At 42.7% G+C, this 16,171-nt stretch overlaps 1 protein-coding gene across 2 annotated transcripts in view; it reads right to left on the reverse strand.

The window, feature by feature from the left end:
• Window positions 1-940: 940 nt before the first annotated feature.
• Window positions 941-16,171, reverse strand: part of ITPK1 (inositol-tetrakisphosphate 1-kinase) — a 161,840-nt gene continuing 146,609 nt past the window's right edge. For both annotated transcript variants that reach the window (XM_072864021.1, XM_072864022.1), the window contains exons 9-11: window positions 14,911-14,978; window positions 13,256-13,418; window positions 941-7,603 (exon numbers count right to left, since the gene is read on the reverse strand). In XM_072864021.1, the coding sequence (XP_072720122.1) occupies window positions 7,281-7,603; window positions 13,256-13,418; window positions 14,911-14,978 (554 nt within the window). In that variant the 3' untranslated portion in view covers window positions 941-7,280. The remainder of the gene's footprint in view (window positions 7,604-13,255; window positions 13,419-14,910; window positions 14,979-16,171) is intronic.

Genomic DNA, 16,171 nt, shown 5'->3' on the forward strand with positions numbered 1-16,171 from the left:
ATGCATACAACCCCTTGCAAACTCAGGTCTACATGTCACAATAAAGTCACAGAAACCCTTGGCCACCCATGCCACCCCCACCAAAAAAAAACCAACCCCAAACCAAAAAAACAACCCCAAACCCAAGAAACCAAACAACCCACCATAGAAATGCAGCCATCTCCAAAGGAGTTAGACAAGTTTTTCCACAAAGGATGGCAGCAGCAGTCAGAACTGTCTATTGCTGCTGCAAAATCAACAAGAGGAAAAATAACATTACTTGATGGAGCTACTATAAATACTGTCTTAATTGGATATTCAAGTAATCAGAAGCATTTGGGACCCAAGGACTTCCTTCAAAGGGAAAAATGGAGTTCAAGGCCTGAGCACTGGGCCTGGGAAGACGCCTCACCAGCTGGTAAATGCCCTCCGACGGCTGTACCTCTGCTCTACGGCATCTCTCAACTCACCACTGCAGGACTTGGCCTTGGGCTGACAGCAAGCGCTGATCCCCAGGCAGTGTTTACATGAGCGCCCTTGCTGAGTGCTTGTTGCTTAGCAAAATTTAATGCGGCTGGGTGACATATCTCTCTTTCCTGCACTAGCCAAAATAGGGTCCTGATAAAAAAATCCTGCTAGGTTTTGAGAAATCAAGAATCCCCTATCCAGGATGATGAAGGAAGAATCAGCCCAGAAGCCTACGCTAGGAGTAAATGCTTAAGTACAGCAGTAGCCTAAACCCCAGTGTTGTTTAGGTGTGTTATGTAGTAAGATAAAAATAGCCAACTTCCCACTAGTGTTAGAAATCAAATCAAATCCTGCTGGTACAAGGAGGTCCAAAGTAACTGCAAACAACTGCACTGGGGAAGAATGTGAAACCCAAATTCTCATGAAAATGGGCTTCCCCCAATGAGCTGCTCACCTCACTGCCTTATCCACTCATAAAGAAAAAGCAAAGTAGAACTTTTTATAAGGCATTTATTTTAATTACGTGTTGGAAAGGGACAATTCTGTCTTCAAAACAATTACAGAGATAATGTCACAATACCTACTGCATATTGCTTTACTGTTGAAACCAAAACATTGTCCAAAACAGGTGCTTGCAAATGAAAAGAAAATGAATATATTACCATTGAAATCAATGCTGTCAGATGAAAGCACCATCTTCATTGTCAGATCTGATCAGTCATGCAACTGAAGACGCCAAATAGCAAGTAATTTTGGTTTTTACAGTAAGCCATGATCTTTAAGGGTTTACATAATTCTATACAAATTTAAGTACAAAATGGGAATTATGTTTCAGAAATCATAGTGAACCGGGCTGAAGCGAATCACATGACACACTTGTTAATGCTGTACAGCTGGATTTGAACACAGATATTGATGAACTTGCGAAACCTAGCACACACACAAAATGGTCCCCGAGATTCAGCCATGCTTAGGTGGGGAGCAATGCCAGAGAGTGCAGGAGAATATCCAACACTATTCACACCCGGAGGGCCAGTTTTCTCAAAATTGTTGGGATCCCAAGGAATTGTTGTTACTCCCTTTTAAGAATGACTGTATTTTAGTAAGTCGTTCTCACAAGGGTATACATAAGCTGTATCAAATACTGAATCAGAAATAAATAATAAAAGATACATCTAATACATCTTTTATTTTTAATATTTTTTTTACAGCACTGACTTTACAAGAGGATAAACAACTCATTTTTAGGGGCTGCTAACATCTGAAACAAAGTCACTATTTTATACTCAACATATACTCAACCTTTTAATAACTTTATATATGCATATATGACTTTTCACACAAAAAATGTTAAAATAATTTATATCTAAAACCTACTGTGTAAAGAACAAAGGAGGAAATAAAATGTGGGTTTCCTTAAAAAGGATAGAATAGGAAGACCTGATTTTCATTAACTCCATTCACTGTTTCAGCTATGTCTGCAGTTTCAAGAGATTTCCAGGCCATCAACAAAAACTTCCCAACACACTGGGAAGCCCTCTGCAAACTCATGGCACACTGGGCAAGGTCACCTGCTAATGAGCTCATGCGGCTCACAGGCATCTGCTAGCGTCAGCCCCGGTGGATTCAGGGCAAGAAAGGTGGAGAGAAACAAAACATCTCCCCAGACTGCTATTAAAAAGCATAGAGTGTAATTCTGGACCACTGGCATCACGATGTCCACTGGCCAGGATTTTACTCCCAAGCCCTACCTCTCCTCGCCCTCCTTCTGCATCACAGACACAGGACATTTTCTTACAGTGGATTTTTTATTTCCACAGGAAAACTGCCCCAGCAGCAGGGGTGGACCAGGCCCCAACAGCCACCTGCACAAACACAGTGAAAACAATTCCCTTTGCTTGCTACAGATGCTAGTGTGCTTGTGTTGCTGAGGAATGGCTGTAACATCCCCATTTATACCTGGATCCTCTCAAACAAACACCTTTAATAATTTTTGTGGCCATGTAAACATGACAGAACCCATGGAGGATCTGAAACCCATCCGGTCAAAAGCTCAAGTGTTGATGGCCTGGATCCACACAGAGTAAACAGGGAAAGGAAAGGTAGTGAAGATGTGGAAAGTACTTTTCTGGAGGTTACATTCCTCTGAAATAGATATTAAAGCAATATTACAAATAAAATCAGCAATGTGATCTGCAACGGCGTGTCCGTTTATCTATGAAAGCGAGAGGAGATTATATTAAAGGAAATATTTTAATCTACACAAAGCATTTTCACATACTCCTAATTACAAAACACACAGCTGCAACACCATAAAGTAATTGTATACTGAATACAGAAATCAATACATCTCTTACTAAACAGGAGAGAGGAAAAGAAAATTAGCAGGGTAATGCAAGTGAACTCCTGCAAGTGTGCACATGGGGAGACTGCTACAAACTCAAAACAGACTCTATTCACTAAAAAAACCAAAATCCAAGATTTTCTGCACAGCTGTGGAAGGCAAGGCTGCAAGCTAGTGTGAAAAAAGCCTGACTCACTTGTCACTGCTGCCACGCAAAGACTTTGGGAAACCAGTGTTAGTCTAAGAACTGATAAGCCTGGAATTTTTTTTGTTGGATGGAAACAACAGAAGCATTTTTTCCTGTTTCACTCTTTTTTTTGCCAGCCAACTCAAACACCTCCAGCCCCATTTAATCTGTTGCCTTTGGACTGTATCCTGCCCCTGTTATCTACCCACTACTCCACCTGGTTGTTCCCTGGATGGATTAACTGCAACCCGCAGTTAATCTGGAGAACTTGAGGCTTTACTTTGGGCCATCCTCGTTACCTTGTGAAGCCTCAGGATTGGGTTCTTAATTTTTACTCATCTATTACGAAAACAAATGAAACTGGTTGTTTTCCATCCAAGCAACCTGCTGCGGACCTCCTCTGCACGAACGTTCCCACGTTGAGGATGGAGATCTTCAAAAAGCTTTATGATTCCAACAGTCTGAATAGTATGCATAAAAATAGTGCATCCTATCTACCGACCAGCCCGGTCAATTGGCTCCTACAGCACAAAGGTTGAATAGCCAGACACGTGGTTAACCAAAGGCAAAACAGCATCGTCCCAGTGGTAGTTCTGCATTACACAAACCACAAGTGTCAGCACCGATGCTCCTAGTTAGGCTGCATTTCTGCAGTTGGTTTTCACATAACCATCAGGATGTCCTGGTACAGTCATTACAAACCCAAGCGCAATGTGGCAAAGTCAGCTAGGCAGGGAGGAGGATGGTGATGGCTTTACATGGCAGGCAGTAGTAATACCAGTCAAGTTCTCTTCAACAGGGAAAAATCTTCACCTACTGAAGCCAATTACATAATTACAGTGGAAACCAGAGTCCCATCTCCTCCATCATGCTGACACAAAACCTGGAGAAATTCCAGTCAAGCTAATGGTGTTCTTGTGGATTTCTAACAGTGAAGAAAAACAGAAATAGATCCCTAAGAAGCTAACTGGTGACCATGTAATTTTAATATAATTGCTCCCATCAACACAGCAATAATAGCTGTGCCTCTGAAAACACAGCAGAACCTTTTCTAACCCACAATAACAGAATTCAAACAGACATTATGGAAAATCTCCCTCAGATTGTCCGCAATTTTAAGAGCAAGGGCATTCTGGTATGGTCTAATATTACTAGACTCCTCTACTTTTACAAAAAAAGGCAAGACTACAGAATATTAACTAACTTACTGTGAAGCTTCTCTTAAACCAAAACTATCCTGAACTTACCAAATGAGGCAGCAATTCAGAAAAGCACTTTAGCACAGGCTTAGTAACATACGCGCGCTCGAATGTTTTGCAATAATGTAACTGTATGTCTGGATACTTGGTAATTTACAGTTTCAGCTTTTAAAAGTTGGTCTCCCAGTTTGCCCCTGTGATTTAGCAACATTCTAGTATACGAGCCATAACAATAATTTCTGCAAGGAAATATAGTAGTACAGCAATTGCATGGTAATTTATGTGAAAACTCTATTGTAATGCCACATCACAACAGGTACCTGCATATCTGCACCTGGTAAATTAAAGTGATACCGATACATTTGATAAATAAAAAATAAATTACAGACTATGGGAAAAATGTCACTGATCACACCAATGACCTAAACTTGTTTTCTAGTTACTGCCAAGGTCTGGAGTAATATTTAAATATAGTATTTCTGCAAGCCTTCAGAGAATTACAAAATAAACTTCTAACAATCATTTGTAAACAAGTTTAAAATGCACAATTATATTTCAGTAGTTTATTTTGGAGAAATAAAGCAGTGCAAAATAGGCCAACCAAAATTCAGAAGGCAGCCAGGAAAATAAAATTCTTATTTGATGCTCTAACTAGGAAACAGCATACAGACATTTCCATTGGATCCAACACTCCGATTCATGTAAACATACTTAGTTTGAAAGGTCTTGAGTTACTAACCCAGTTTTAACGTAATTGCTTCTTTCCCACCACCCAATAAAAAAACCAGAAACCAAAAAACCAAAAAAACCCCAAGCCATTGTAATAAAGGGAGCAAAAGGCAAGTCTACAAACACTCCACCAGCTGGTTACAAGAAAGTACCATACAAAAATATGCACTGGCAAGTTCCTTCCTGAGGGTATCTTTTGTTACACATGTAACATAAAAACACTTTTTATTTTAAACAAACAAAAACAAACCCCAAACTGTAGATGTCAATTTTATTTCAGTCATGGCTTTATGAAAAGTTTGGTCTATCATGAATACTTTTATAAACCCCTACCTATGTACATCTGACTCACTCACACCACGACCACCCGAGACCTGCGAGCTGCAGACGTGGGATCCAGCAGCCTCAGAGCATACAAGGGTTGTGAAGTGTGCCCAGCTCAGAACTGATCTGCAATACTCGAGGAAGTTGGCTGCATTTATGTGCACCCTGGAATTTGACAGATACCACACTCATAAGGTCCTTCCAGTCCCTACAGAAATATCTTAAAGTTAGCAACCCCTCTAGAGGTGGAATAATCTTCTCTTGTGTAAATCATCCTTGAAAATCTGATCCTGCCTACAGGAAATTCCCAAGAATGGCATTTTAGGAACAAACCCCATCTCTCCTAAGGAAAAACCATTGTTTACACAAAAGAATTGCTACACAACACTTTTCAAAACTTCTCCCCCTCCAGGACTGGTACCATCAGGTAGGGTGGTGACATCTTTTACACAGTTTACTCCTCTCTCCATGGTCGACCTGGGCTTTAAGATTTAGATCCTTTCCTTTTGAGTAGATCTCTAACACATGATACTAACTGAACTGGTATTAAATGCTGCAGTGATGGATACTTTATGAATACCTGCTATAGAAAGACAGAAATTCCCATATCTGCAAGCTAGGAGCTTAACTAAGGAAATTTTCTTAACACCACCCCTCTTAAACATATTTTAGGGCTTATATGGGGAAGGGAAGGCCACTCTGTCTACCAAAATAGCGTCTCCATTCTCAGCACTGACAGACTTGGATATTTCCAGTTTAGTGTTCAGAATTGGCAAAAGTTGCAGGAATTCTCAACAGCAGAAGACGCTGCCATGCTAGAAGATGCAATAGAAGGTGAACACTGTAGGTTTACTGTGTATCTCAAGAGATACAAATTGGCTGTGCTATAGTTTATAAATAGTATAAAGCACTACCGCAAATTACCACATGGCCTCATCTGACAGCTTGCAACAAAATAACGTGGTCTCTAAACTAGAGCTGTCATGTACTTCTACCTCATACAAAGGTACACAATTCTGCTTATATTTAATCTGCAAAAGAAAAAAAAATGCACAGCAGCATGGATCCACAGATCCCAGAAGGCAGCAACTGTGTTACCCCTTAGGATCCGCAGGTCAGGTGTACTGCTCCAAGGAAAATGCACAGCTCTGCCAGCTTTTTCACAGCGCTGTCCCGGAGTCCTCACAAGTGCAATAGAGGGAGAATTAAATTCTCTGCTAAGAGATGAGCTGCTTCCGTGAACTATTCTAGGATTTCACCACTAGCAGATGATTGAAAGGATGACATTTAATCTACTAAATCACTCAACCTAAGTATTGGCACCCTGTCTGGATCAAACATGTGTCACTGCTAGCAAGCGTGATTAGAAGCTGCTTTTGACTGAAGCAATGAGGCCCGGGGGAAAAACTGCGAAGCTGGAACCAGGGTGGTCACCTTGCTTCTGCACCCTGAACAACCAGTCTGCTCTGTCCCACCCAAAGTGCTGCAGCTCACAGCAAGCTACCTGTCAAGGTCTTGACTGGTCAATGTTTCAAGAGATTTGGTTTAGTGATACTGAAGTTGTCTTAGCTTTCTTTTGCAATGGCCTACCTGGAAAAAAGGGAACAGGGAATATTTTAGGCAAAAATCTCTAGCATTGTTACATTCATACACTCCATTTCAACATTATTATCTTCTTGATACCATGAGGTCCGATTTTAAAATGCTGGTCACCAGTGATTACAAAGAACAATAGAAATGAAAGAGCAACCTTCCCACAATGAAAGGACTAGTGTTAAAACCCACGTGTGTGTAAACTCACTACAGATTTGCAATTGCAATCTGATGAAATGGATCTGAATCACTTTCTTGCCCTCCCCCTTTCAGTCCATTTCATCAGCAAATCAGGTTAAATCAAATGAAAGGTTTTTTTATTTTGCTTTTTTGTGTTGTGTTTTGTGGTTGTTTTTTTTTTTTTCATTTTTCGCAATTGTATTGTTACAGCCCGATCTGGTTCTGGGACCACAATTTGTATCCCTGTGGCTTTTTCTCAGTCCATGGCATTGGCAAGTTATTGAGAAGAAGCTTTTGTTGCCAACGTAGCAACGCAGTGCTGCTGGAAGCTGGGGGACACTGCCGAGTTGCAGCCTAGTCTCTGGTGTTGCAGTTTTACTGAGCTGTTGGTCTCGCTTTCCACAATCCAGGAGGAGTCTTTTCCCATGACGCTGAGACAGCCTGTGCTAGCGCAGCATATCCGCTCGTCCATGATCCCGCTGGTCTGCTCTGCCAGGAGCTTGCTGCGGTTTAGCTGGGTCACCTCAGGTACCTGACCCTGCAGGACAGCAGCTATGTGGTTCAAGAGATCTGTGAAAAATTCGGAAACACCCTCATAACCTGAAAAGAGGAAAAATGAAGGAGATAAAAAAAGGCAATTAAGTCATTTTTGTAAGTTCTTTGAAAAGCTTCTCCTACCAGTTTATTTCTTGGGCTGTCCTTGCCCTCCAAGTGATAATAAAAAGGCTTATTTTCCATGACATCATTTTGAGTGACTGCGCAAGCAGGTTAGCATAAAGAGGAAAAGAAACCCTTGCTACAAAAATGCTTGTGCTCAATGAGAAAAACTGTCACCTTTCAGATTTTCTGTTTCTTTTTCCTCCCAAGTATATATGTGTATATATAATTTTAGGTATATTCTATCATTTGTTGCCAAGTCCATGTTTTTCCATAAGTTAGAAACTCTGTGGTATAACATTGATCTTCTCCATCCTGTTTCCAGGTTTACTAGGGAAAATAGCTCTAATGCACTTTCCTTGAGGGTCTGGACCCTCTCTAGAATTTGCCCAGCAATACCCTCAGGGAAACCTCAGAGGACAGTGGGGCTGACTGTATACCCTGCAGAAAAGGCAGTTTCCCACTGTGTAAGGAGCAATGTGATGCTCATCTAATTTAACCTAACTTGGCACTTAAAACATGTTCCCTGCTATAAGCAATGTCTGAAAAAACACTTGAGGGACAGTAAACATATATCAATGATACAGTATTTGGTAGAAACATCAATCTTTTATTTCAGTACTGAAACCACCTTTCTGCATGTTCTGTTAAGTGATTCCAGGCAATTTACAATGCAGAGTTTAACAACAAGTTTCCTGGTTAAAACAGTTGCTCAAATACCAGGAGACATGACATTTTTGGTGACACAAAGGGTGGCAAGTAGGCGTGCAGAGCTTCTGGCTCTATTTTAAACACACTGGTACAGGCACAGTTTTATCATTGCATTCATTTTAAAATTGAACCAGACATGCAACATATTGGTACAATGTCTTGAAACGGATCTTAACTGCTACTGCATTACCTAAAATTGTTATCAATTTGATTTAGTATTTAGAGGTGACATACAACATTCAGTTTATTTAATGGGCTAGGCTGATTGTTTTAAAATGTCTGTAAGAGTATTCTGAAGGTGACCTGGTATTAATACAGGAGACTGAAGCAATAAATAACAGTTTAAAAGTCCCATGTGAATAGCACACATTCACACAGCAGCACATGAGCAGAACCAGAGACCACAAAGTAAATGCACATTTTAAAACACTTTTAGTGATGTGATCACAGGGCAGAAGAGTCCCTCAGATCCATAAATAATTCAATTTTAATCTCCATTCTCCTGTAAAGATCAACGTCCTTAGACAATAAAACCCCAACTTCCTGAAAAGCATAAGGTAAGAGGATAATTTCACCTTAAGATAAATGTGGTGATTTTATGGTGTATTTATAACCCATATGTTAAACAAGTAACTCTTATTTAGGCTGCTACACTGCTTTGGATTTTATTGCACCTGGTCACAATTCTCCTAGATACTTAACAGGTCACACAAAACACCAGCAATGTGAGACAACAGCTCCCAGTTGTCCTTTCTCAAAGGCCCTTAAACAGATTCACTAAACAAATCGGCCATTTCAAAATGTTGAGTTTCCCAGTGCCCCACACGATAATCCATTGGTCGGCAGGGGGCAACTAGGACTCTTACGGCGGTCATGGGAGCCAGAACAAGATCTCCACCTCTTTGACAGAGGTGCTTGTTACGCTTTCTTGCTTATGTAAAAGCCATGGGATTAGCCTTCAAGTCTACTCAGAGTGCTTCAAACACCCCGGGAATAAGCCATCTCCATAGCAACAGCTTTAATATTCAGAGAGGAGATCCACAGTACCCTAGAGTGTTTCGTATCTGCTCACCGAAAACAAACCAGCCTTGTTTGAGGGCACCTAGCAAACTCACAAAGAAGTTGCTTTAAATATTTAATGGCAATAAGATGGCCAGTTATTGAGTCCTGAAATCAGCAGATGTTACAGTGTAAGGAAGCTGTAGGTATCAGGCAGGCTTCCTCTCTGCAAGCCCTCTGCAGACTGGGTGGAAAGGCCCAAGTAATTCTGCCTGGTCACTCAGAAGAAACTTCACACACTTCTAAAAAAGAAATACAAGGAAGGGAGGAAGAGAACCAGGGTGTCTCAGCTCTTGAGCCCACAGCCTGGGGAAGGCTGCAAACTCTGTGGATATTGCCTCACTCTGTTCACTGGCTGCTGCTGCAGGCCTCTCAAAAAAGGCAACTGTGGGACATCACTGTGCTGTGTTGGTAACAAAATCAAGAAGGGCAGATTAAATTACACCTTCAGAAACTACTGGCAATGAATTCGGGGTTCATGTCACACAAGGAATCAGTGGGAGCATGTAAGTTTTGCACACCTCAAAGCACAAGTTGCATGAATCGTGCTCCAGCAGGTACTATCCTATTGATTCACTGCCCACTGAAAGCATTTCGGAAATGCCTGTCTACAAGAGGCCTGAATTTTGCTATGTTGAAAACAGTGTCCAGAGTCCTCTGGCTGAGCATGGATAGGAAGGATGTCCACCCAGCAATGCATCTAAAAATAAGTACCTGCCCCCCTGAGCTTTGTGGAGTCAAGAAATGCCTATAAGCATTTTTAAGCTAGCATTACAGATGCTACCTGCCTGATTTTTAGGAGACTCTCCCTGATCTGGCCCACTTTCTGCTTTTCTGCATCTTCCCTCGGGCAGAGAGAAATGGACAGCCCATGTCCTGCATTTGCAGCAGCACATTTACACAAAGTGCACGTCCACATCTGGTGCTTCCAGCTGCCAACATATATGCACACAGAACCAGCAGCTCACCTGTACTGGTGACAGGCTGCAAAATGTGTGCACAAGCTGCTGCTGGGGCTGGGTGACCTCAGCCATGGCCATACAACAGCAGGCTATGAAGAGCCTTTTCTCTCAGTTACCTGAGGTCAGACAAACATAAAACCCACACGCTACATGACTGTGCCTACAGTTAAATATCTCCGCTGGTAACCACAGCTAAATATAGCCCTGGTGGTTCCCTACAGAACAGGAGACACAATAGGCCTTTTAGATATTTATCTTTAAAGTCTTTTCGAAGAGTTGCTGGTGCTAATGGAGCAGATAACAGACGACATCCTCCTACAGCTACATCTGCTCTCAATTCTGATGTTAAACTAATCTCAAGATGACATCCATGGAGTGGCAGATTAAAATGAGCTTCAAGCCTGGTAAACACAAAAGACAGCACACAAGGAAGCCAAGCCTCTGGGCAGTTGGACAAGGCTTTGGTCAGGCCTGGCCCCAAGCTGTAGTTTGAGCTCCATGAAAGAGGCTGTGAATGCTCCTTAAAGGGCACCTCTTCCTCTCCCTTCCCCAAAGCAGTGGTGCAGAGATAATGTAGCAGGTCCCCGAAGTGTCTAACTTGGCTCCAACTTGGCTCTACTGCAACCCTTGCAGGACAGGATGACTTGAGGAAGAGGAGCAAGGGAAAGCTCCTTTGTGGGACTGCACTAAGCCAGGAACAGTGAGATCCCACTGCTGATGCAGCCCATCAGTGACTCTTTTGAGCAGGGCTGAATTTGAACTTCTCATCAGCAAGGTGCTGGCTCCATCAGTGAAGCCAGCCCTTGAAGCTGCTCAGCCTTTAATCGTATTGGTCCTTGGAGGGAAAAGCAGCTGCCTGGGCTGAACATGCTTTTGGCCAACAGAGTATTCTGTGTTGAGATGTCACTTTTCTTCTGTTGTATTTTACCCCATTGCTTCTTCTCTGACCTCAGCAGCCCTTGAGAGCAGCTCACCTCTCTCAGTTCTGCTACCTTTTACAAATTTGAAGGCAGTTTTGTCTACCCCCAGCCTTCTCTCTTCCACATGTCTGGTCCCTGCTGCTATCCTCTAAACTTTCTCCAACTGGTCTTCAACCTACCCCCGTGGTGACAAAGCCAGTAGCTACCTTCACTACCCACACGTTCACCACCAAAAAAATCCCGTGTGAGACATAATGTAGGCCTGTGCACAAGAAGGTTCCCTGTGCTTTCAAGCCTCCTGCAAGGACTAAAACTCTCTATTAATTCAATGTCTCTTCAAAGACCAATTACTGTGCAGATTGAAACACAGGACTTGGGCTGAAGATCAAAAACTATTGCCTTAGGGTAGAAGTACAGCAGGGCACGAGGCTTAAGGCAGTTCTGCAAACTTCTGCCACAACAAGAAGACATTACTCCTTTTTAAACACTGAAGTTTGCCACTAGTTGCTCCCTAGTTTGGATTTTTCAACATTTCAAGAAAAGGGGAATTTCAGTCTGTGCAAGTACCAAATCCAAAACAATACTTGAAAAAAAACCAAACCCCAAAACACCAAACCAAAATGCAGGATGCAGGATTGCAAAAGAATGTCCTGCACCACTGACTTCAAGACCCAGTGTCTGAAATATGATCCCATTCATAAAACTGATTTGGCTCCATCTGACATCCAATTTAGGTTGTTTCACTGCTCTTAGCAGAAGGCTGTTTTCATAGGTCTGCAGATTGCATCAACACCATATGGTAGAACCAAGCTGCAAAGTGACCTGAGAACAGCAGGGCTGGAGTTTTAAAAGGAAGCCAGTCACTGTGGAGATAGACAGGCAAGGCACTACAGGGCAGTAGTGGGATCGAGGACATGGACTGAAAGATTAAGAAGACTAGGGGCTCAGGGCAAGATCTCTAGATGTAAAGATACCTCAGCCATATTGAAAACTCAAAGTCTTCAACGACAATTTAAACAAACTGTAACAGCCTGTGTATGTCTCTGGAAACAAACATCACTATTCAGGTAATGAGAGGAGATTCTCAAAGAGAAAAACCCCATGCAAAACAGCATCAAATGAGGTGATGTATTCTCTTCCTGTGTTAGGCTACTGAATTTAGCACAAGTGACAGACCATCACTGCCTCCCATTATACACAGTTACAACTCCTTTTAACAATTCCAGTGGTCAAGGATATTGTTTAGTTGTTTCCAAGACATACGTTGCACTAAAAAAAGTGGAGGACAAATTTACCGGTTTTCACATGCTCTATTCTATTGTTTTACTCCAGGATCCACTTATGAGAACCTGCAAGGATATTTAACCCTTTACAGCAACTTCTGTGCACCTACAATTTTATCAACTTCTTCAGATTCCTGGTGCTGTTGCTTTTGTGCAAAAAATGTCTTTTCACGGGGAATCAATTTGCACAGGAAGAGATTTTCAAGGGAACAGTTTGCTGCTTCCACCCCCTCAACACTTTTAATGGCACAGAGTCTGGAAAAAAAGAAATCTCAAATGGCTCTCCTAAAATGGAATTTATTATTCTTCTTTTCATCTTCAGAATGAGGGACACGCCCAGAAAGGCCAGGTCCCAGCACACAGTCCCATGCTTCAGTTCGTGGGCATCCCTTTGCAGGGAAGGGCATAACAGACATGTTACAGCTGGCCACTAAAATTTGACCATATCTCCTAAGAGGTAATATTTCAGTAGCACATTGCATATGTAGATTAGGGTTCTGCCCTTCCCAGATTAAACAGTATCTGATCTCAGAACAATTTGGCTGCTGCTCTCCTGTCCCCTACCTCGAAAGCAATGATGTGAGACACCAGCAGTAAAACTTCACACTAAGCAGGCACTGCACAATTTCCGCAAAGCATGAGTGGAAAGGCCTTTCTCACCTGGGAATGCATTTATATCAATGACCGCATGCTGCCCAGTCTGATTGTTAATGATGATATCAATTCCAAAGAGGGAAACTCCCAGAGCTTGCCGCAGCGCCTTAGAGATTTCCCGGATGACGTCATCGTTTGGCCGCTCAAATACTCCTTCGATTTTATCCAGCTATAGTGGAAAAAGACACATTACTAAGGGACTCTGAAACAGTCTTTTTAGTGGAAAGATTAATTTTCAGAGGTTTCCAGGTGCATATCCATCAAATCTAATTGCAGAGAACCGGTGGCATGAAACAGAGAAAGACACCAAAGAGAAACTGCTTTCATAATTCAGAATCCTACCTATATTGGAAGTTCACCTGCTCTAAAGCACCTAGTTCTTCCTCTTCATACTGGTGCAGCTCCTCGAGAGACATAGCAGTACAGGAATGAATGGAGAATCAGACTTACTTTTAAGTACTAGATCTATATCTTAAAAAACCAAATACAGCTGGCATGTTTAACCCTGTGCTGCAAATATTCTGGATATCATTCTGCTATTTCAATGTAGATTAAGGCCTGTGTTAAAGGACTGATAAGCCAGACTCCTGCTGTTAGTTTCATTCGACCCATACAACACAACTCAGCTGATATCTTCAGGGCACAGGCTAATTCAAAGGGGACAGCTCTTATGTGGGTTTTCATGTATAAGTTATTCTACAAACATTGATCAGGATGAAAAACTCCAGTTATTTATGACTGGAAGATGTAATTTTTCTCACTTTAAAAATAATAAGTTATGCAGCAGAAGTATGCTGTTACGCTTACAGAAACGTGTATGGAATATGCATGTGTACAAGAGAGATGGGAGGTAAACTACAGGAGCATATACTCTCTCGAAGTTTGAAAGTAAATTTAGCCATAAAGGGATTTATGACTAGCACAATTACAGTTTTAATTTTTAGCATGCCCATCAGTGTTGCACACAAAATTTAATCATTGCCAACTATGAAACTACTCCCCAGTAGAGCTTGTGAAACAGAAAAGAATCTGGAGACAGAGACTGAAAGGAGCCAGTCCTGTAAAGTGACTTTCTCAGCAGTTGAGTGCCTGAGAACTTGTTACGATTCATACACGCAAAGCTTATTGAAAGGACTGGTAACGCAAGCGTGAAACTGTGCAGCGTGCTGGCACTGCTGGACTTGGAAGACAGCCAGAAATGGTCCCGCGGTCACAGCTCAGGTGTGCTTGCACCGCAGACAGCTACTGGCCCTCTGTGGCCCTGCCCAACGCAATTTCTCTGCTTGAGTTTTCACTGTTTGTCCTTCCTCACAGAACTGAGTCCTAGAAGGATGATTTATGCTTATTAAGCTCTCTGGACAGGAAAAGGCCAGGTATTCGCATTCGGAACCTCCTTCTTCCCTTTGCCTAGATTAGCTCTGGGGAGTTTGGGCCTGGCAAGCAGCACAGGCTTGCCATGTCAGTGCTTCCTCACCAGAGCTCGGTAAGGAAAACCAGAGGGACACACAGTCATGCTGGTTCATTGTACCAAACAGACCTCAGCCTGCAACACAGAAGCAGACAACTTGTGAAGGAGAGTCACTAGCTACTAACGCTTTGATAAGAAAGGACTAGATAGTTTTCCAGCCGCGCTAGAGGGAAAAAAGACCAAGTGTACTTACTGCTGTTAAGACAGATGAAGATTCTGGCTTTGAAACATTGTGGCTGTTGAAAAATATTGATTCTCTGTCTGGAATTAAAAGAAGGTTGTAAATAACTTTATACCAGATTTTAATTTCCAAAGGACTAGTGCAGGGAACAGTAGATGGCACTGCAGCCCCGGCAAGCTACGCCTTCAGCACTGCCGGGCAGTCCCCTGCCACCCGCCCCACGCCCAGGGCCTCTCCTGCCTGGCACTCAGCTGCCTGCGCAGGCAGGGACCCACGGCTGGCTCACCCACGGTTTTTGGACCTTGGACCACAAATACATAGAACTGCACGGGGTTAACAGAAACCAGTTGCCTTTCCTTCACCAGAGCCAATCAACTAAGTTCAGTAAGATAATGAAGTTAATTTCTACTAATTCGCTATACTCAAAGTGACACTTCCAATGGGAAGGCGTGTGATAGAAGGGAGAAGCTGCCTTCACTGCAGGCAGTAGATGGATAGCACCCGGGGTACGCTGAGATCCCTGTGAACCTGGGGAGGGCACTGTCACCATGGAGGAAAGGAGTAAATTTCATGGTCAGGACCTGCCCTCCCTTTGGAGGCACCACAGGAATGCAGGAGACACCCTGAGGTGACTGAAGCCACCAGCGTACCACAGTGGAAAGCATGGGGGGAATTGTACCAGCACCTCCCTCCCTGCTCCCTCTGTGCTGGAGGTTTTACTGGCAGGGAGAAATCCACCATGGAAAGTCTCCCCTTGGGATTCCCACCACAGCAGACTGATGGCATCGTACAGACAACCTGCATGGGGACACCCGGACCAAAGTCTCAGCATGCAGGTGGCACCAGCAATAGAGTATTTCTGCTATGCAGGTATCTCTGAGTGGACATTTAAGAGCAGCCACAGGGCCACACACGATACAGATGGAGGAGCTGTGAAAAGCAAACCTAAATCCACTCTGCAGTCTGATACCACCATATACTCTTCTTGCCTTTCCTCCCATTTAGAAAGGTCCTGTACTTTCAGACAATCAGCTCCTGGAGTGCCTCACAGCTGCCAGATCTGCTTAATCGTCAGATCTGCCTAGTCAGGTGCCTGTAGCACAGCCTCCTTAAACTCTCCTGATGAGGGTAAGAAAGCCAGACACTCATCCTAATCTGCCCACAAAACTTACTTTTATGTGGGCTTCCAGACAACTTTCAAGTCTTACACTAACAGATGAGACATTAGCTAAGGCATTTTTAGAAAGATGCCTTAAAACATTCTCTTCCAGCA

The sequence above is a fragment of the Ciconia boyciana genome, chromosome 6 (genome assembly GCF_034638445.1).
Source record: "Ciconia boyciana chromosome 6, ASM3463844v1, whole genome shotgun sequence".
NCBI classification, from domain to species: Eukaryota; Metazoa; Chordata; class Aves; order Ciconiiformes; family Ciconiidae; genus Ciconia; species Ciconia boyciana.